The sequence below is a fragment of the Syngnathus floridae genome, chromosome 3, assembly GCF_059516105.1.
Source record: "Syngnathus floridae isolate MCC-2025c chromosome 3, RoL_Sflo_1.0, whole genome shotgun sequence".
NCBI lineage: Eukaryota > Metazoa > Chordata > Actinopteri > Syngnathiformes > Syngnathidae > Syngnathus > Syngnathus floridae.
In genome coordinates this window covers 13,067,146-13,089,531 of record NC_142415.1, presented here as the reverse complement: position 1 = coordinate 13,089,531, position 22,386 = coordinate 13,067,146, and the positions used below count along the sequence as shown (strand labels likewise).

The following is a 22,386-nucleotide window of genomic DNA, read 5'->3' as shown; positions in this document are numbered from 1 at the left end:
CACCCATCCCCACTGACCTCAGCGGTGTCCGAAAGGCTGGCCTGAATCGTGTGTGACCTGTCCCCTGACCCCTGTGAAGGTGGGGGAGGGTTGTTTTAGTGCCACATCAAGGGGGGTGCTGGAGAAATGATGGCTTGACCACGCAAAAGGTTCCCACCATGAAGATGTGGAGGAGTCCACCCTGGGGAGCACGTGCTTGTTAACAGTAAACATGTGCCGAGTGAGGCAGTGTGAGGGAATTTCATTAGTGGTACTAGTTGGGCCTCATAGAGTTGCTAGTGCTGAGAAGATCCAAAAAACAATAACAAATATGGAGGCCATGTTGTTTTCATGTTTCTTTATTAGTCAAATATATCTCTTTGTTTGCTGTGTTAGCAGCAATTTTCAAAGCTACATTTCATTCCATGCTTTAAAGTGTTTTCATATACATTATGTAGCATGAATGTTTGCTATAATGCACTTACAGGTGACGTTTGAAAGAAAATTTTAATCCACGTGGTATTATCTCATAAACAAAAGGCACATTTAACAGTACTTTTCAGGATTAGAACATCATGTATATCGATGACAAAAATAGGCGATATGTCATTTTCAATACGAGAGAGAAAGAAGAGAATGTGCTTCATTTCAGCAATGTTCACATGTAAACATTTCAACGGGTGCACTTGAAGCAGAGGATCGTTTTAAGAAGTGTGCAGGTGGCAGTTCAGAAGTAAGACTCGTTGATACGAACAAAGTGCGGAACTTTATAAAAGCGTCATATAGCTTTGTTGTCCGTGACGAGAACAATAAAAGGTTGTTAAAAAACTTACTACTTATACCACGGTATGAAAAGACCATCTTGAATAAACAGTATAGAACACAGTTTGTCAAAGCATATAAACATCGTTTCGAGTTGACCGCTGCACTTAGACTCCTGATAAATGATTCAGTCACGTGTCGTAACGTTCTTTTTTTTTTGTACACACGTACAGCAGACGTAATCGTATGAGATACGACAATTAGCATAAAGCGTAATTTTAAAGGTACATAGCTGTACACCAACAACTGTTTTTATTCACCTTGAGTGCCATAATAAAAGCTTCATCATTTTGTAGGAGGCAACAGTTTGTATATGATGCATAGTATTGTAACATAATCAAAGCTCTTTGCATCTGTACACAGACAAGAGAATTAGTCAAGCATTAAACTGGTCCTGGCATTGGTACGTTTTAAGCCCCTTATACTATACATATACTTGGCTTACTTGCACATAACCCGCACATTTTCTGTATTTAAGGCGCATACACTCTCCACCTCAGTGTGTCTAATATACTGGAATGAATAATGTAAAAGCATGTATACAACTTAATAGAAATAATCTGAATTGTGTTAGTTAATAGATGCATCGTTTTAAAATATAGGTTATTTCCTTTTTAAAGGCAAAAAGACTTCAATGTCAGAGTGGATTTTGATTTAAGAATACAGTGATGACTTGGGATACAAGTTACAAGACTAATGGGTTTGTTGACATACCAACTGTCATTCAGCTGATTTCAAATGAAATAAAAAAATGGCCATTTCAAATTGACGTTTACTGTCAAGCTAAACATAAAACAATTGTGTATTGACAGCAGGCACACAACTTTGCCTTTAGGTTTGCTAGCTTAATGCTAACATATAATGTGAAACGCCACTGACGGGCTAATCAAAAACATCTATGGATGTGACGTGTCAGAACCAGTCAAGGAATTAATATTGACATTTTAAACATGTGGAACAATTCATGTGAATAGGTAATATAAAAATCTATTTGGTCTATATTTTTTATCCTCTGTGAAGACAAATTAGCATTAGCTAATTAGCTATTTGTATTTTTTTCATTAAAAAAATACATTCCAATATTTTGGGGAAGGGTCTGGTGGTGTTTTTTTTTTTTTAATTAATGGCATTTATGTTGAGGTGTAAAGAAGATTTGGGATGTGAACATTTTGAGTTACAAGCATGGTCACTGAATGAATTAAAATTGTATCTCAAGGCATCACTGTGGATGACTGGGCAATTCATTAGAGGTAAAAGCAAAGGATCAAGAGGATGGAATTTTAAAAAAGAAAGGTTGAGGTTAAAAAACTACATCTTTTTTTAATTACCATCATTTAATTATTTCATTATTTTATTTATCATTTATGGGGAATTCATTAGAGGTAAGAGCAAAAGAAAGGTTGAGGTTAAAAACCACATATTTTTTTATTACCATCATTTCATTAATTATTTCATTATTTTTATTATCATTTATGGGGAATTCATTAGAGGTAAAAGCAAAAGAAAGGTTGAGGTTAAAAACCACATATCTTTTTTATTACCATCATTTAATTAATTATTTAATTTAATTATTATTCATGGGGTATTTATTAGCGGTAAGAGCAAAAGAAAGGATGAGGTTAAAAACGACATCTTTTTTTTTTAATTACCAGTAGAAGTGGGCAATGATTCCACACCTGGACCCAAGATGCTTGAATTATTTACACAACCCTTTACTCTGTACATGACCTTACTTTACGAGAATAAAGTAGGACAACTATATATTTGTGTAAAAAAAAAAAAAAAAAAAAGTGACGTGAAAACAAAGGCATGAAATGTTGTCAGGTTATATCAAAGTGAATCCAGAGACGCCCTGAAAAGCCCTAAAAATATGGCTGTGGTCTCATGGTTAGTGTTTGTCATTTCACTTGAGACGAAAAGACTCTGATGTGTAAACTTCAGAACACTCGTAGAGATATAACACCTGTCACTCCAAACATTTGTTGAGTTGTCGGTCCTCCAAGCGTCTTCGGCCGCTGGCTGTGGTTTGGAACTTCACAACATTTGCGCATGGGTTCTCACTTAGCGTCATTTAATGTCTAATCGATTTCAAAGCCTTGTGCATTCTCAATGGCGATGTTAAGTTTCTCCCTCAGTTCCTCGAAGGACTCGTAAGGTGGAAGATCCAGGCGGTTAAAGCTTGATTTAAAAAAAAAAAGAGAGAGAGAGGATCCAAAATTAATCGTAATTGGAGTCCAGAGGGAGTTTGCGTGTTCTACCCGTGCTTGCATAGGTTTCCTTCGGGTGCTCCGTTTTTCTCCCTCATTCCAAAAACATGGTAGGCAGATTGACCCCTACAGATTGCCCATAGGTGTGAGTGCAAACCACACTGGGACATGGACCTTGGCTGGATATCAAGAATAAATGACAAACACATTTTTTTTCCTTTTATCACATTAAAGGAATGTGGTAAAAAAAAAAAACTCACGTTGCAAGTATTAAATGAGTCCACTAGAGGACGTCAACATACTGTTAATGTCAGAGTATGCAACGGAGTCAAACAAGCATATGAGTAAAAGCATTCCGTTGGCTCATTACTACTGTGATAAGCGTGTCTTGGGTAACAAGGTTCTCAACACCATTCCGTACAGTAAATGGTGTTTCATGGCTTAAAAAAAAAACCAGTTCCGTTCCAAAAGGGTCTAATTATCGACCTGCTTCAAGGAACGGTCAACACATTACGAAGTTTACATTAACTAGTGGGGTTGAGACGGATGATTTTTTTTTTTTTGGACAGCTCATATTTAATAATGTCAAATCATTAAGAAAGTTGTTTTTTTAATGGGAAAATAACAATGCACCTCATGAAAGAGAGGTGCAGGGCGCTGGGGGCATTCAAGACGATAAAGCAAACCAGACCTTCAGCATTACATATTGAGAATCTTTGGAATGTGGTAAAATCCTAAAAAAAAACACCACCACATTGTCTTGGAAAATTTCCACAATGTGATGTCTCCTTGCAGCAAGAAGAACAGAATGCAACCAAATGCAAGTTTGCTCACATTCACTGTAATTTAAAAAGGTTTAAATTTTGGTAAGTCTATTCAACTAGTTTGAGCCTTATACAACAACTATGTACAGTATTTAACATAATATTTGTGTTATTCTGCATAGGCTGCTCATGAAAAGAATGAATCAAATTCTCATGAGCAGTTGACACAGTCTAAGATTACTCACCATGTGTGTGCTCGGGGCAGTTTGTCACGGGTTCCCCACAGCTCAATGGTGAACCGCTGTGGCCCATTAGAGCCTAGAAAGATCATTAAATAGCAGACAAACAAGAGTCACTCCAGGTGTGCCCAACATGTGAAAGAACAATTCCGAGAAAGACGGAAAACTCATCAACTCAAAATGCTGTATGTTATTGATCTAGCTCACCATAGAGTTCCGCAAAACCGTTCATTGGGACTCGGGAGGTTCCCGTCACAAACTGCAAGAGACGAATTCGTTTTTCGGCATCCATCAGCAGTACTGCCTATAAAAGGACGGAAGAACAATAATGAAGCTCTTCTCAAAGACACAATAAAATATTCACACAGTCCCTTAAGAGATGTGCTTTTTTAATAAGAAAAATAGCAATCTTTCTAAAAATAGTGACATTCACTAATTAAATATTCAACGTGGAATGAAACAGTTTTTGCTTCAATTAAATGGACACTGTTGCTTTTTTAAAATTTAATTCAAATAGAAATCACAGTGAAGTAAAAAGCAGTTATCAAGGTGCAAATTCTGCAAAATGAGGGGGGCAAAATCATTTCAGTCTGTAGCATTGTTTTTAATAAATATATATTTGATTTTATTTATATAGTGTATAGTTAATAGTCAGTGCTCAAGTACATTCTTTGAGTTATCTTAGTTAACTATTTTCATCTCTCTGTATTTTGCTTTTAAATGCATTAAGTTTGGTTTTGAAATTATTTTTCATTTGTCGTATTTTTCCTTGAAATATTGGATTTAATTGTAGTTTTATAACTACGTGTTGCAGATTGTCTTATCTTGTGTACCAAATGTGCTACACTGTGAATAAAGCGGCCTTGCCTTAACAACTCAAGTCCACATGTCTCGTGGCTCCAGGCATGGAATGTTACTTACTTTCCAGAACCAGTGGATAACTACGTGGTCGGCGTTGTAGCCACTCTTGTACTTGGTGTTCTGTCTCCAGTCGTTCACGTCCACATCCCCCAGACCACACATTAGCAACTGTGGGACGAGAAACCAAGCAGCAAATTCATTAGTCATGAAATAAACTAGAGAATCAAAGATGGACAGAAAACTCACCTCAAGCTCGTTCTCGTCAAAGATCTTGATCAGATCTTGAGGGATCAACTCAAAGAATCCCTGGAAATAAAAGCATGCAAACATTTCCACTCAAACGTTGAAATTTTAAACAGTGCAAGTTTTTTTCTGACAATGAATAGTGTCATTACATCCTTGAAGGCGGTCATCTGCTTCTGTATTCGGTTTACAAAGCGCCACTGCATCACAAGACTGTTGATTGGAAAATGCGTACAATGAAAAGTTGAACAATAACAAACAAACATTTTGTTGATCAGATATATTTTTTTGTTACTTACTGGATGTATTCCTTCTTGTTTTCATTAGTGACGACAATCTCCGCGCCATTGGGCTTTAGCTCGTGCTGGTGAGTCTGGTGAGGACAAACAGGATATAAGTGACAGAGGAAATGAATATAATCTTGGTAAAAAGCCAAATATCACATAGAACCGACCTGTCCAAAGAGTTCCTCATCAATGGTGAACATCAAGTCCAGGTCAGTTGGATCATTCTCCAAAATCCATTTGAGTGAATTAAAATATTCACTATCCTGATTTAGTCAGCGCAAAAAAAAAAAAAAGAAAACCACCAGATCATTTGTAAGATTGAAGGAACTCATCATTCACCATAAGAGAATGTAAATGTAGAGACTTCTTGAATATGTCCACTTACGACAGACTCCATGTCCTGCAGAGTGATGGGTTTCTGCAGCATCATCTTGTAGAAAGGCCGAATGAAGAAAGCTTGACGTACAATCATAACATAAGGTCACTATCGTTCTTATTTTATCAGCCATCCTACAGTACAGAACTACACTGCTCACAAAAAGACAGCTGTGTTTCATCCTGAAATTTCACCTGAGAATTTTTTTTTGTGAGTACTAAAGTGAACAAAGACTCACCATCAAGCAGTTTTCCATGCCAGACTGCCATGCCTGCTACACGGCCAATACACTTGAAATAAGTCAGGTGGTCCTCATTACACAGACCCGAGTTGGGATTAATCTGCAGTGTATAGTTGTCCCTAAAAAAAAAAAAAAAAACAATCACAGCAGAATGAATGTTACTTAAAGGCATGCTATTCTTTCTTTTAGATGGTCTAAATTTAAAGATGTTCTCCAACACTCACGTTGCAGAATATTCAAAGAGTCCGTAGTAGGGGTTGAACATCTCCTTCGACATGAGGAAGAACCACTCCCGGGCCAAGCCTCCGTAGTCCAAACCCTTTTCTCCCTCAAACTCCACCCACAGCTTTGCTTTCAACAAGTCCGCCCGCTTCACGACGAGGATTTGCCGGTACGAGTCCTCCAGCACTGCGTTTCGTCTTACCTTTATGCTAAATTTATTTGGTATGTTGACCTACAATAGAAGATGTGTTATGATTCCTTCGCAGAAATCACATCAACAGGTTGCTCAGCAGAGATTGACAACACTTACTGGTTTCTCCAGCTTCTTGCGGAAGTAGTCATACTTTTGTTTATAATCTCTGGAATAAGGCACTGCCTGTGACCAAGCATAGATGGAACCAATCAATCCATAACTTCGTTTTCAATGACGCAATTAATACTTACTGGTCCAGTTATTGCTGAGGTTTGTAATCTAGGATCATCCCACTGTGTGATCTTCGTGTCTAAGAAATACAGACAGAAGATGTTTAGTTCACGAAATCTAGACATACATATATATCTATGATCAGGTGAGTCGCTCACTGTGATCAATGTAGAATATCCTCCCGTCCGTGTGGACTCTCTCCTCCCAACCAGGCTGGGAACAATAAAAATGTTAACAAAAACTCACACTAACATAAAACAAGGCATTCAATAAATCTATTGTATAGACTTACTGGCAATGGGCCAAGATCAGAAGGGTCAAGTGATGCTCTCCTTCTCACATGAACAGGAGTCGTAAGCCTGGGATCTTTCTGATTAGGAGCAAACAAACTTGTGTCACTCAAATGGGGAAATCTAACAACTCAGCATCGTATATCTTTAATTCTCACCCAGGTAGTCGTCTTTGTGTTGTGGTCAATGAAAAAGGGTCTTCCATTGGGAGCACTGCGGACTTCCCAACCAGCTGGCATGGAGCCTGATTCAGATGCAGCTTCCGGGCTGGGAGTGTGCTGGGGAGATGGATGAAGGGTCGCAGACTGGAAGGATGGTGTACCAGAACTATTTCGTGAAGCCGCAGGGGTTGAATTTGTTCTCTGTCGGACAAAAATAGAACATTTAAAGAGATCTTACAGCAGGACTGTTTGTATCTTATTAAACTGCCTGTAAAGTGACCAAAAATATCCGTATCTTGTAAATTGGACAAAAAACAAAGCGTACTAAATTATTGTCAGCCTCACACTTACCTAAAAAAATATATATTTAGAAACAAATGACTTCTTAAAAATAAAAACCATGTGTCGTACATGCAAGGTGGGTCGTATCCATGAGGTGGTTCGGGTATTGTGGTTGATATAATAGCGTCTTCCTTTAGTGTCCCTCTTCTCCTCCCATCCTGTAGGCAGCGCCGCAGAGGTCTGAACCGGCTATTGAATAACATGAAAATAAATAACTGTGATTACTACAGAAATCATTTAAGTATTGCATAATTAAAGTAACAAAAATGTATTTTGAGTTTGACACGCCAGAGTTTGAGAACGCTTAAAGAAATCAGTCTAAGAATGAGGAAAACTGAAATAGTGACAAACACTTTGATGCTATATCTCCACAATTGAGTACGACACATTCCAGCAATTGTCTTTTAACGGATAGTGTAAATCCCTGAATTCACTTTACAGGTGGGGTGGACACTGCGTAAAAAAAAAAACTAAAATTTTGACGTAAAGTTGGGTTGGCAAATCTCAGGAAATGAGTTCATAAAGGGAGGAAATACCACTGAATTAACAGGATGCTCCTCTGATGTTGACAAGTGAAAAGTTCTTGTGCGAACGGAATGGCTCGAATTACATGCATGATCCTGCAAGCAGAGAGAAGAGGACGCATTAATGACAAGACTTCCCCATTAGTGTCGATACTGGCCTCTCTGAGGCACATCATTCACATTATGGCTCTACTTGAGTTTTGTAATCTTAGAGGAGGGATCACAAACACGGAGCCCGCTGATAGGCCTTAAGGAGCATGAGTAGCCCACAGGCCTGTTCTAAATATTAGCTTTCCAATGATGGGACATTGTGATTTTCTAGACATGTTATGGAGATGATCATATGAAAATGTACAAAAGTGGTGCATATTGATATTTATCGCTTTCCTAAATACTATTGTGAGAAATCATTAATATAATGATTCTTCACATAAGTGCATTTTCATTAATTATTCATGTTAACAGCAGTTCTTGGTTTTTAAAAGGTTGGCTAATCCTGTTTTAGAGCAATGTGGAAAAGACATGACTCACCACCTGGTGCTCACGAGTTGTGCCCCCTTGACTATAAAGGTTTCTCAGCTCCTCAACCAACATCTGTGCCTCCGGGGGATTCGGAGGTGGAGGCAATGTGACCTGGTTGGCCTGGCTCAAATTGACATCATCTTCTTGAAAAACCTCCCATTCCTACGGCAATAGGACAGTTCCTTGTCAAGCACACATTGAAATCAGACAAAACACCCAGATAACTCAATCTGGGTTCATCAAATTCAAATTGACATTGCAGTGTTTACTGTACAATGCAATTTTTGCATCGCCGTAAACTGCAATTTGTTGTAGAAAAATAATTTTGGTTAGACTTTTTAATATACTCTATGTGTACTTCATTCATTCATCCATTCATTCATTTATTCATTCATACCATGCCATCCAAGTTAAGTGCCTAAAAAGTGCAGTGTACATGTTTACATATTATTACATCAAACATAAAAAGTTGACATCATAAAGCCACAGATTTGTTTGCATACATAATTGTTGTCACTGTGAGTTATAATCATGTCACATCATAATAAAGTAAGAAAATACCTCATCTTGTGCAGTGGTCTCATCAGGGTCTGAGATCTGTCTACGTGTAATATAATTCTGCGCCCTCTGTCTTGCAGTGTTTTGTCGCCTTGTGTCTGCATTATTGTCACTGTTTAGGGGAGACACAAATGCACTTTGATGCTACGGGCCCAGAACCAGAAATATTACAACATTGTGTCTTAACTGTAAGGCTGGTGGCCTCCACTGTGTGGTCCTGCTCTCGTGGTGGACATAGAAGGTTCTTCCCAGGTTATCTTGACGCTCCTCCCAGCCAGGTGGCAGAACAGGTGTCTGCTCACTCTGCATGGGGCCTGACATGTCCTGAGATTCCAAAAACTCCCATGAAGGCTGCAAAAAAAGAAAAACTACACTGTCATGACTGTTTTGTCTTCAAAATTATTATTGTCTTCGCTGTACACTTTTCTTCAGTAAAATCGGAATTTTTTATTTCACGAATAAATTTAGAATAAAACGCTAAATTTCACGAATATCAGAGATTTTAAGAAATCCTTATTTATAGTTTTTTACAGTATACAGGCAATCAGAATTTAAAGTGTAGCACCACGTTGTGCCACAAGAGCTCTGTGGTGTAAAAGATGCAGTGTCATTTTAGGAGAGCCCCAACTGCGGGGATCGTAAACTCCTTGATAGTCATCGGTCGACATTTATTAACAAATGATGTTCAGCCTCTGCGCACAAAGTTCAGCATATCGGATCCATGACACCTATTTTCTTCACATGTATATTGATTAATCAAAATTCATGCCCATATTTAGATACAAAAAATATAAAGGTATATGGCAGACTTACATCTGTGTTGTCGTTCTGATCTGTTGGTTCTTCAGCTGAATCAGAGTTTCTTGGCATGTATGTCATTTTGAGTCGCAGATGGCCCTTAACTCTGGACTTGTGACTGCACAAAAACGTTTTAAAAAAGGCGTTCATTTTGTTTTTAATACATACGCCAATTATTGGAATGCACAATAGAAAATTAAACGCTTAAATGGATGTGAAGTGACACCAACCTTCTGGGATGAAGCAGAAAATCCTTGAATGTATATGGCCTTCCATAAGATGAATTATTTGTCTAAGGATAAAAAAAAAGTATAATACATTTTAATATTCAAAGCAAGGTTAAGCACTATACCACCACACAGTATATGAATTATTTCCTATTTACTCAGTGAACGTCACATGTACGTACATGTAAGGGTTCATTTGTGAACATTTTGTTTAACATAAAACAAATGGAGTAATGTGCCATAAACATTTTGGTCTGTGTTTTCATAACTGGTGACAATGATGCAGAACAGAGGCAACGCTAAGGGTGTCCATATTTACATGGTGGTAAGCGGAGGTCTGTGCTTGGGCACTAAACCAGATCACATGCAGTGGCCGTGAACAACACAACACAATGAACAAAGGACTTGCTGCTTTTGGCCAATAACTTACTGGTATCTGACTGAGAGGAATATCCACCTGTCCCAGAAAGTCATCACGTGTCTGACGAGAGAAATGGAGACAAAAACACATCAATCATGCACAAACCAAATCATTACAGCATTTTACGCAAGCATACATTCAAGCGTCTGAAGGTAATATACAGTGTTTATATGAACAAATACAGATTGGGGAATCCTTCAAGTGAAAACACTTCAGTCAACATATGTATATGGTATATATATATTTTTTTTTGTGTGGAACCTGCAGGGTCTAATTACACTGTCGAATTGCATTGTCATCAGCCCTGTACTGGAAAATAACAATCAAGATAGTCAAGGCAGCAGCATTCTTATGTGATGATCAATGAAATAGAAAGTCAGGTGGCAAAAAATCACGCCGTGTGTTATCACTGTCAAACTGCCATGCCACGTTTGTGTACATGTTTACTCCCTCTTGAATATGAGTAAGCTGGAAAACTACTAAAAGGCGTCAATTATGACCGTAGTCCATAGTCCAAATAAAGTTGATGTTGATAGTCATAATAACGTGAGTAATTTTTGTATGGGTTGCATATTGCTTATCATCAGTGGATTTGACTTTTACACAATTGTAAAAAGTGTATACAGGAAACTGTTTTTAAACAAGGCAAATTATATCTTCTCCATCTTCCCATGTTTTATCTAAGAACGATGGTTACTTTTCTGGTAAAAGTCAGATTCAAAAGATCAGAGGTCAAATTGTACAAATGATCTTGATTCTAATTGGGAAAATTATCCAGTCAATAAAATGTCAGAGCTGTGTTTCATAAAGGGTTACAGGCCAACGATGATGGCAATCCCAGCTGGCGGAAAAAATATCGTCACTGTTAATCAAGAATGAACATGAACATTGTCAATGGTTAAAAAAAAAAAATCCCCCAAAAGTATGTCAGAAAATTGATGGACGCACTCAATTTTGAGGTTTGTAGCAGAGTCTTAACACAGTGAGGCATCTGGGAAGCAAATAACCTTAAGTGATATTCATCTCCACTTGCCAACTTTAAACTATGTGACAGGTGGAGCGCATAGCTTGTGAAAGTGAAACCTCAACTTCTGACAAGCAAGACCGCTAATGTTATTGAACCGGCAGTACTACAAAGTGTCAAAAATGAAGCCGGCCTGATCAGGTGATTCAAAAGCACCAAAACAACACACTATCTGTGTTGGCTAATAAATAACTAGGACAAAACAAGTCACCCCTCTGTTGCTGTTTTATATGTTTACATTTTATAGCAAGGTGGGGCTTGGAAAATTACTGGGCTTTGTTTTTCTTGGGCTGAATTGTTAAAACAACACTCACGGGAATCTGAATCTGGGAGAGGACAAAGTTGAACTTGGAAATGGAGACAACCCCCAACCCCCAACAAAAATGGCGGCAGGTGCATCGCACCACTTAGCTTGTCAAGTGAATCTATCGTGGCATTTAGGTCAAGTTGAACGTAGCAGATGTTCGAGTTATTCGTCATCGCCGGACATTTTACACGCCATCTAAGCACACTATGATGTGAGAGCAGGCACTGGAACTCTGACTCACAACTTGCGACCCAAATAGCAAAAATTTTCTTAATCTATATTTTAGGCTTTCTTATGTCATTTTTGCTCAGTTGTTCATTAACTCATGACATCATCAATATGCTGATAACAATAGGCCAAAGAGTCAAAGGCACTTTCACTCATCTTTTACAACCTGCTAACCTGATTGTGAAATAAACACATGATGTAGTAGTCTATGGGCCTGGCTCTAAACTTTCCACTCTTAATGTGGACTAAATTGTAAGTTGATTTATGCTTTAATCATTACTAAAGGAAAAAAACATAAGATAAGTAAATTGAAATTGGCATTTCATTCATTTGTTTCTTGGCCACACTTGTACTTGAGTTTGATGGACTTGTACAAGTTGTGCGTTTACAAATTCTACTTTTGTACTTAGATGCAAAGTGGACCACTCGGTCTGTTTGGCAGCGGGTGCTGAAAAGAATAATAATAATGCTTGATTAAGGAAAATGATTGATGGAGACAATACAGAGCAACCTAAACTATTAACATTGTGCAGTCTTAACAGATGTTAATCTTTCAAACTATGCAGGGAATTTGTTTCCAATATCTGAGTGGCAGCCAGTAGAGCGGCACATTTTAATCCATCTGACAGACAGGTATGTTTACATACCTTCACTTAGTGCAATTGTGGTTTGCAACAGAGTTGGCAACAAAGTGGATAATGGGTTTCGCTGTTACGTTTTTAATGTCTATTTGTGAGCAAACATACGAAAATGTTGAAGTGACTATTATTGTCATTTATTTCTTGATAGGAAATGGTGATTCAATTGGACGACGCACATGGCCGGGGTTATTCGTGTTCTTGATTATCATCCAATCTGCCGAATTTTTTTTTTTTTATCTTATTCAAGGAAAAACCTCAGTGATTCTGGACAGAATTAAAAGCATCAAATTTCAGGTGACAAATTAGTCATGATCATAACACACAACCCTCACAACACAGCAAAACACATCTGAGTTCACAGAGAGATTTTTCTAATAGATACACACTGAATCTGCAGACTCTTACTTGACAAGCTGCTAAATGCAGGAGGGACACCCGATACTTCACAAACACGGTATGGAAGGGGCACCCCACAGAGGAGCGAGCACACCGTGCTTTTACTGAGAAAGGCTCACGCTCTCACCCTGCCAAGTTTGACACCCACCAATACCAGCCCACCCCATTTCCAGACATGGTTGGCGTAACTCTGGTATCATGCTGTTAAATTTGAATCCACGGGACTGAGCCGTGCTACAGAGCACCAGACTATCTGGAGTCACACAAAGTATTTCAGAAGCACTTTATTTATATATCAGCAAGGGGCAGTGCTTTTCTCACCACTAATATTAGCTTGGGTAAATACTTAGGGCGATTACTCATGGTGCAAAGAGAATAATGGTATATTGTAAGTGATATAAAACTTAGGCTTGTCCCTCTTAGTGGATGTTGAGTTTACTGTCAGTATCAAGACTTGTAGGGGTAAAAGCGGTGGAGTGTCATGAACGGAATAACCCTGTTATATTAGAAGCTAATAAAGAAAGAAATATTCTCAAACAATGAACAGGAAAATTTCTGCTTGCGCAGTGTTTTGCTGATACATAAATGACGAAAGCAACTTGCTTGAATCTTCTTCAACCGGTTAGACCACAACATACGCAAACCTTTGTTAATCTTAAAACAAAAGTACAAAGAAGCTAATTGCCTTTGAAGTTGGAAAGAAATATTTGAATTTCCACTTCAGGGTGGATTGGATTACGTCGAGCAACGACACTCACCTCAGCACTTTGACTTAAGTTCTTTGCGGTACTGCTTCCTTTGCAGCTTGAGTCTGCATCGTTAGGTAAGCTCGGCAACGTAGTCGGAGCGCACGGAGACAGATGAATATGTACGTGTGGCGAGCACGTACTCCCGAGTTTGGTGTTTGAAACGTGACATGAAATGCCCGTGTTTGCATAGGGCACCTCCAGGGAAAAGCTCCGTTGTATGGCGCGATGACAATTGTTTTTCTCCAACCTTTCGTGTCCTTTTGCTAAGAGTTTTTCCTCTGACGGTTTCACCGAGGAGAACAAACAAGCTGAGGTACTACGGTACAGTTTTTTCTTGGGGTCGCGTGGAGTCTCAGGCTCCGCAAGGAAGGAGGGAGCATCGGGACATTCGGCTTTGACTCCACACAATGATGGTCTTTGATGGGCAAAGTGTAGCAGAACGCTTCTTGAGCGATGATGAGATTTATCGTTCGACGGTGACTGCTCCATCACATCGTTGCCGCCCTCCACTTTGCATTTAGGTTTGTCTTGGAGAGGAATATTAAAGTGGACCATATGTTTGGTGTCCCGACATTCAGGTGCAGGGTCTCCCTTGAGACAATGTTGGCTACTTGTAGATGTGGCCGACTCTTTACAAGTCATTTCCTCTTCATCCCGTGAGGAATCAGCGGCAGGTGTCTGGAGAGGAGTTCTCGTTCCAAAGAAAGCAGGAAGAGCGATTAGGTTTACCGGAGATGCGGGTGGCGTGCTGCAGGGGCTTTTGGGGAAAATAACTAAGGAGGAACAACGTCTCAAGGGAACTTTGGACTTGCAGCAGAGAACACTCTTCTCTTGAGTGGTCCTGTGTTTTTCTGGAGTCTCTGGCTCAAAGATGCTGTTGCTACTCCAGTATCCGGCATCGCTGGCCATACTGCTGCTACACGAACCCCCATCAGAGCTGGCAATCGCTCCCGTTTCACTACTCACGGGATCTCCTTCCCCCACGGTGCAATCCAGGTCCCCGCTGAGCGTGGCGCAGGGCTGTAGTGATATCTGCACGACGCTTTTTTGACTACATCCTTTTGCGTTAACCCTCGGAATCAATACCGAAGAATATCGTTGTAAATTTCCATAGTCAGGTGACGGCGAAGTCACCTTGAAGTGTAGAGAACTGTGCGCCAGACTCTCTGCGAGGCTATCAGCTGACAAAATAACTCCACTCTCCTCACCATGGCTGCTGAGGCACTGTGACAGAGGGTCGGTGTGGCTTCTCCTTGACGCAAAGTCCAAACGGAGCCGGTGTGCCATTCGTTTAACTCTCTAACCCCTGCAGTACTTTGGAGTGCTGCATGACAAAAGTTGGCGGTCGGGCAAAAAAGTAAAGCAAAGCAACTGCTCCGCTCTTTGCGATCACAATCATTAGTGGGTGTACATAGCCAAAATAGCTCTGGGGACATCCTACATTCCACTCCAGGCTGATCTCAACACTTAGTCAGAGGAGGTCAGTGGTTCTCTTTGGAGACATGACCCAAACACACAACCTTTGAAACAAGAGTTCAATTCCAGGGGTTAAATTGTTTTTAAAGGGCAGATACACAAATCTGATGAAGAACCTAAACCTTTCGGCTCGTTAAGTTGCTCCGGGTTCCAGCCTGTTTGCCGTCTCAAAGATTCCGTCTTGTCCGGTCGCCTCACTCGAGTAGAACAGCCGAGACCAAAGATCAACCCGGTATCCTTCTGTGCTGCATCTTAAACCGAAGCACTGGTAAACTGTTACATCTGCCTGTGCCCTCTCACTCAAGACTCTACTTCCTGCTGCGGCTAGCCTTCTAATCTTTCTGCCGCTCCGTGCCCCCACAAATATTTTTACCAGCCGCTATTGAATTTCAGGAAATCAAGGGGAATGAATCTAAATAACTCTCCCGAAATTCAGAGTGGTTAACAAAATCACATGTCCAAAAAGTCTGGTCTCTGTCAATAAATGGTTCTTCACTTGTCTGACTTTACTGGCCGTTGTAAATCTGTAACATTATCTCACCCTCGACAGAAAAGAGCAAGGGCGACCTGATTTGACTGTGGCATAAGTGCTGTTATACGATACCTCATGTAACCCGCCTGTACTGGTCTGATTTCCTTACACTGCTGTTGCTGTTTATTAATGGTGGGCTATTGTGAACCAGGTTGTGCTATTTAAATTGCCATGTTCTAAACCTTGTGACTGGCTATTAATTGATGGACTGAAGAATGGGTGACGCGTGTGTATTTATGTCCAGTCATATGTGATAGGAGAATGAACCGCTCCGCCTCTGAGGTAATATCACCTCTATAGTGGCCTTATTTTAAAGCAGGGAAAACTAAAAGGATCATCATTACGTTTTGATATTGACTACAAAAAAGCACCAGGACACCTTGGGCAGCACATGGACCTTACATTCCAATGCCATATAATAATGGGCAGCTTTTAAGATATGATGTTATAGAACCGAATGGTGGTATTAGTAAGCAAAAGGTCAAGCTCTGGCTATCATTTAAAAAAAATAAAAAAACGTCTTCACATTCTATTCCTGTTAGTGACATTTCACAGTTGACCAATCAATGGAAGGAATGATTCTAGCTCCACCTAACACTAACTTACAGTACTGTTCCATGCCAAGTCAGATGGTAACCCAATGAAAGGGTGATGAAAGGCAGGATTGTAAATCTCCACCATTTTCATGACTCTCACAACTTTTGACAATGGGAACACAAAACAGTGCATACTGCACTCAAATTACCAGAAACATACTGTTTTTTTGGAAACTTGAACATGGGCAGATATTGCAGTTATTAGATCAAGAAAGTTTTTACTTGCCTTAATTTTTAATCATAGAGGAGAATGGACAAGTGCTTGAGTTTCTTTGGGCAGGACACTACTGCCAGCTCAATTTGAGTTGGAAAAGACCCTACGCGTTCTGGTCAGGAACCTTCTTTGTTCATGATTTGCAAACTTTGTATTCGTGCTGTTTATTGTACACGATACATTCCATTTCAGAAGTTGTCTTTGTCTATTTTTGCTAACAAAGTTTTACGCATAAATCAATCAATCAATCAATTAATTAATTATGCACAGATCACCATCAATCATCTGAATATATACGAATCCTAATTTGTATAACTGATTGTTGAAAATAGCAAAAGGGAGTAGCTCACAGGCACTATTTGTTCAGTCACCTCTTGTTTTTGTTCTAAAATGAAACAAGATGTCTGTTACAGGAATTTCAACTCCTTCCACGCAGATGGCCGCAATGGCGGTTCCTCTAGACAACATTATGTTGCTAGCGTCAAATAAGGAATTTAAAACATTTAGAGGAAGTTTAACAGCCACCATGAAAGCAATATTTAAATCAAATCATTTTCAGCTCATAATTTTAATCACAAATCTCTTTGCATTATCTTCTTTGGCTGCAAAACACAAGAAGCCTTTGGATGTGTTTTATGATAAACTCATCCCAGGCAATAACTAATAATCTATAAATGAAGATTCCTATCATCTGGATTCAATAGTCTATGTGACATTTTTTTCATACACCTTTAGGCAACAGGATGCTTTTAGGAGAGATTTACCCATATTGACAGTTTGAGAAAATAAAGTGTTGCGTTTCTCAAACACTGCTGTACATGATGGCAAAATAAGGGCCGCTTAATCTTTAACAGCCAGTCAAACCTACTTTACCTCATCAGTCTTGGCCTCCTCTCCCTAAACAAAACATACTACCCGCAACCATAAAATAGGACACTATCCAGCACTGATATTGTTACAATTTGCTGAATTTCAATGTACAAAATTTTCCTTTGTAACAATCTCTTAAGTCTCAGAAAAACCTCCATAATAGTCAATGTGTTGCAAGGCGCAACACCGCAACTAACTATCCACTCAGGCATGATTCTCAAAGTTTGGTCAATGACCCAATTCCAGCACAATGCCGAAGTCAAGATTACAAACTCAAAGGTCGGCAGAAATATGTCAAGCAGGTGCGTAAAACTTCCAGACATTAGATACATCACAATGAGCTCGACGACAGGCACATACGAAGCAGATATAGGAGGACAAGTTTATGTAACATTCCAGACGCAACATTCCAAACGCAACTCGTTTTCGATTGCAAATGGGCGTAACGCTTACCAGACGGTTTTCGTCAAACACCTCCAGCAGGAGGCGGTGCTTCCTGGGATGGACCTGAAATATGAAGGGAAGGATAACAACGTAATGATTAGCTGTGTGTAATAAAATGACATATTGAGGAAGGCCAAAAGTTTAACTTAAGTAATTCTGGCTCATTGTATGTTCATGAGAGAATTGTGGTTAGCATTAGCATTGAAGTTGCATGTTCTCCAGCTTCATCCCACATTCTTAAAACATGCCTGTTTAAGTTTATTGAAGACACTTAATTGTCCACAGATGTTACTGTGAGCGTGAACGCTTGTTTGTCTACATGTGCATAAGGGGCTGAACAGAATAGTCGACTCGTCAAATTTACAACCCTGCAATGCTAGTTACATAAACTATATACAATTACATATTTAGAATATAAAAATCTGCGGTGCGGTACAGTGAAGCTACAAAAACAATAAAGCACGATTGTACCAAGAGTGAGTGAATGAGCTTCTGTTTGGGGGTGCGCGCAGCAAGTTGGCAACTGAAAGAAAAATCGATGACATCACCGATTAATCGAAGTCAACTATCATCACTATTAAAAATCTGAAGTCATTCAACACCTAATCTTCCCTGACTGGCAACCAGACCAGGATGTGATCAGCCTCTCGGCAAATGTAGACTGGAATAGGTTCCAGCTAATCGGCAACCCTAATTCGCATAAGTGGTTAATGAAAATCATGTATTGCGTTTATGATATACAGGATACACACTTACTCTAAAATAGAATTCCTCGTTCCATTTTGGATCCAGTGACTTCAGGTGACGGGAGATGGAACAAAAAACAAAAACATGAGGACAGACAGTACATACCACCATGGTAGCATATGAACTGTCAATATGCGTTCTCTGTCACCTTTTTTATTGTTTTAGTTTGGTGAATTGCTATTTCCCCACTGGAAGGATCATAGAGAGTCAATCTAGTGTACGGATCACTGCAAAAGAAACAACATATTTTTAAATGCAATCATGAAGTCAACATTGAGTACAGTTGTGTGCATTTGCTCTACGGCGGTTGTTGCCCAACCGTGACCAAAGAAACATTAGCATCATGGTTAATGGCTCGGCTACTTTTTACTTCACGTAAAAAGGACTGTAACTGGTGTTTCATAATGATTTGGGTCAATGACGCATATTAATACCACATTCATTCGAATATTGTCCATTAGTCTTAGACCAGTGCATTAGCAGGCTAGTGTTACATTATAGTTTTACCAATGAATGCACATATATTTCTGGGAAACAGCGGTACAAATCAGTATCAAGTATTGTGGTAAAATACGCAAATACAAATACTAGATCGGAAACTGGTACTTTTAGCAGAAAAAAAGGCAGCTCGTGACGTAACTATTATAACTGTTACACATTAACCTTCATCGCGCTCAGAAGAACCAAAAGCATTTCAAAGGTCAAAGAGCGTCAAGAAATATGAAATAACAAAATGTCTTTGTTACGCATAGCAAAACAGCTTTCTGTGTCTTAATGTCATAATCATAATAATAATAATAATATCTGACTTACCTTGCCCCAAGGATATCTTTTTTGGCTAGGCGAAGCCCAGCAATAACCTCTATTTTAAGGACTCTGGCTTCACCCTAAAATAAATAACAATAACAAAATTATGCATGCAATGTTTTTACATTTTGTTTGAAGGAATCAAAGTCAGAGTCTCTGTTGCCGCGGCACAGTGAAGGTCCTTTTCAAACTGTGCTGCACCCTCATGGATCATCCTGCTCCATAGATCTCTCTTGAGGGCTGCCTCCTCCCAAGTGTTTGGATTGATGTGACACTTTTAGGTGGGTTTTGATATTTTCCTTGTATCGCTTACTCTGTCCCCCTTGAATGTGATATCCTTCCTTCAATTGGCCAGACAGAATTTGTTTAGGAAGGCGGTTACAAGGCACGCTGACAACATGACCTGTCCATCGTAGCTGGTGCCGAACAACGGTTGCGGTAATACTGGCAATGTTGCCCTCCATCAGGACAGTTTGCCTATCCTCCCAACCTATCTTCAGGATCTTGCAAAGATCCTGGTCCAGGGCTTTAAGGTGTCTGCTGTAGGTGGTCCAGCTATGAAGCATAGTGGGCACAACCACTGCTCCGTATACCGGGAGTTTCGTCTCGACCTGGATGTCTCGATTCTCTCTTTCTCAGCCTGGCAAAAGCTACACTGGCACACTCAATACGGTTAATTTCATCATCAATTGCAGCTCTTGTGGAGAAAAGGCTGCCCAGATAAGTGAACTTATCCACATTTTCCAGTAGGCTACTATAGTGGGTGACAAGTGGGAACTCGTTGGGCCAACTAATATTACTCGTGCAGCAAGCAACTTGCTTGTCAAATCTAACTTCATACGGTTAGGCCTAAAGTAGTTTAGAAATGACTGACAAGACCTTTACTTCCACCCTAGTCATTCTAGTGTGCTGAAGTATCTTATTTGCAGTGGTGGAGGGTAAATCACACTACTACACTGCAGTACCTAAGTAGTTTTTTTTCCAGTAACGTGTACTTTACTCAAGTATTTTGTGACTTTCTACTACTTTCTACTTCAATTCACTATGTAAATTTCCTATCCTCAGGGAGCAGAGATAAATGCTAAAAACAACCTGTGACTTCCATCACGTAGAAAGTTGTGAAAGCGTCTTCTGACGTCACGTGTTGATGACGTGTACGAGGATGACGGGCTTTCGCAATGACTGACAAGAACGACTTGAGCCCAAAACAGGAAGCCTACTTTCTCCGGAGATAAATAAATCGATGACGTGTACGAGAATGACGATTTTTCGCAATGATTAACAAGAAAGATGTGATTTGACCACAAAACAGGAAGTGTACTTTCTCCGGAGATAAATAACTCTCGAGCCCAAAATACTGAAAAATAGAAACTCTCTTTGAAAACGAGCCGCGTCAACTTTTTAAGCAGACTTGTCAACAAAAGTCAGTTGCAAGTGAAAAGCAAGCATTCATTCGGTGTTGGCGCTAATTGGCGAGACATTAGAAGTCAATCGTTAGCAAGCTAGCTAGAAGGTCTGGTCACGTGAACCGAGTTCAACAGCGCCAAAATCTGTTGAGACTTTTTTTTCTTTTACCTCCGCGTCGTTCCACTGTCCTCGGATCTCTGGCGAAAGTGCGGCCATGATATCCCAAAACTTTCGCTTCCCGGAGGAAGAGAGCAGATAAACGGCACTTGTTATGAATCCCAAGGTTTGTAGTTGCGACAGCTGGAATGATTCCCTCCGTATGTTTACGCGAGGAAGTGCGACATGGCGGTCACTCCCACCTATCCATCCCTCTCAACCTCCCCGCCTTCGCTTCCTCCCCCCTCTTCTTTTGCCTCCGCCTTTTACTTAAGGAAAACACATTCAACCTCAATTTCAAGCTACTTTGCTCGAGTTGGAAAACGCACACTTTTAAATGATTGTTTTTACCATCCAGTATATATTGGAAGAATATTGAATATGAGTTGCCCAAAACATCTGTTTCTAACCAAAAGCGGCGAGAAAACAAACAGCTTTTGTAAAAAGGAACATGTCAAAGAGAACAACGACTTGACATAAGATGTTTTTTTGCTTTTGTTTAACCCAGGATGATGCCTGTTGGGCTGGTGTCGTCTGGGGCCGATGTGGTTCTATTTGCTTATCAATCAGGGAGGGAGCCAGGATGTTTTCGCAACCGGGGCTAATGGGACAGCCTGTATGTACAAGTATCTACAGTATCTAAAATGAATTAAGTGGTGGAACAAACATTTCTAATGTGGCTGCCTTCGTTAAACTGTGGCGAACTTCGGGACCAGGCCTCTCACTCAACAGGCCTGCACTTAGGGGTTATTTGTTACGATCGTGTTGTCTTTATTGCTTTGATGACTCATCTCGAGTCTCTGTTTAGGCAACAGTCATGGAATAAAAATGTGTTCCTATCACAATAATTACAAATTTTGGCACGGTCTAAATGGATTTAATCAAATTGGTAGGTTAATTACAAATGAATGGAAATTGTGACGAAGGGTAAAAACCTCACACCTTGACATCTTGTTTCTTGCAGGCTGTCCTGGCTAACGAAATGGAACACATCCATTATTTATGGTACGAGTTACACGTGAGGTTTGTTTAAGAGATTGCCTGTGAGTCATAATAGTGGAAAACACCTGTGATGATTGCTTAAGCTATGTTCATCAAATTCTTGTTTTTCATATTTTGTTTGTGAACTATGTTTATAAAATTATTGGTTTTTCATATTTTGTTGTTGAACTGGAAAGGATTTTACATGGGCACTAAACGAAAATACATGTTTGCCTAAAATATATTAGTAAGTTTGCTTGTAGTCCATGTTTTAAATATTATAAATGTTATTTGTATTTAATT

At 39.6% G+C, this 22,386-nt stretch overlaps 1 protein-coding gene and 1 long non-coding RNA gene across 4 annotated transcripts; one reads left to right on the top strand and one right to left on the bottom strand.

Annotated features, from left to right (window-relative positions):
- Window positions 1-322: 322 nt before the first annotated feature.
- nedd4a (NEDD4 E3 ubiquitin protein ligase a) lies at window positions 323-21,308 on the bottom strand. Of its 3 annotated transcripts, none has more exons than XM_088370230.1 (29): window positions 21,115-21,308; window positions 19,546-19,619; window positions 18,881-18,959; window positions 18,742-18,780; window positions 17,995-18,048; window positions 10,518-10,568; window positions 10,091-10,152; window positions 9,876-9,978; window positions 9,250-9,413; window positions 9,066-9,174; window positions 8,514-8,666; window positions 7,995-8,078; window positions 7,528-7,647; window positions 7,114-7,317; window positions 6,958-7,035; window positions 6,824-6,878; window positions 6,686-6,744; window positions 6,552-6,617; window positions 6,244-6,473; window positions 6,017-6,138; window positions 5,788-5,858; window positions 5,570-5,665; window positions 5,415-5,488; window positions 5,268-5,328; window positions 5,119-5,178; window positions 4,933-5,040; window positions 4,219-4,315; window positions 4,018-4,090; window positions 323-2,979 (listed from the first exon to the last, which is right to left on the bottom strand). In XM_088370230.1, exons 1-29 carry the CDS (start codon window positions 21,160-21,162, stop codon window positions 2,880-2,882), a joined length of 2,694 nt encoding a protein of 897 aa, XP_088226356.1. In that variant the 5' UTR covers window positions 21,163-21,308; the 3' UTR covers window positions 323-2,879. The 3 variants fall into 3 exon arrangements, with proteins under 3 accessions (XP_088226356.1, XP_088226357.1, XP_088226358.1); XM_088370231.1 differs by having other exon boundaries at window positions 8,517-8,666; XM_088370232.1 differs by lacking the exons at window positions 17,995-18,048; window positions 18,742-18,780; window positions 18,881-18,959; window positions 19,546-19,619; window positions 21,115-21,308 and adding an exon at window positions 13,863-15,155.
- Window positions 20,684-22,327, top strand: LOC148400610 (uncharacterized). The gene is made up of 2 exons (XR_015857391.1): window positions 20,684-21,718; window positions 22,067-22,327. It is a non-coding gene; the product is annotated as an uncharacterized LOC148400610 (long non-coding RNA).
- The last annotated feature ends 59 nt before the right edge of the window (window positions 22,328-22,386 follow it).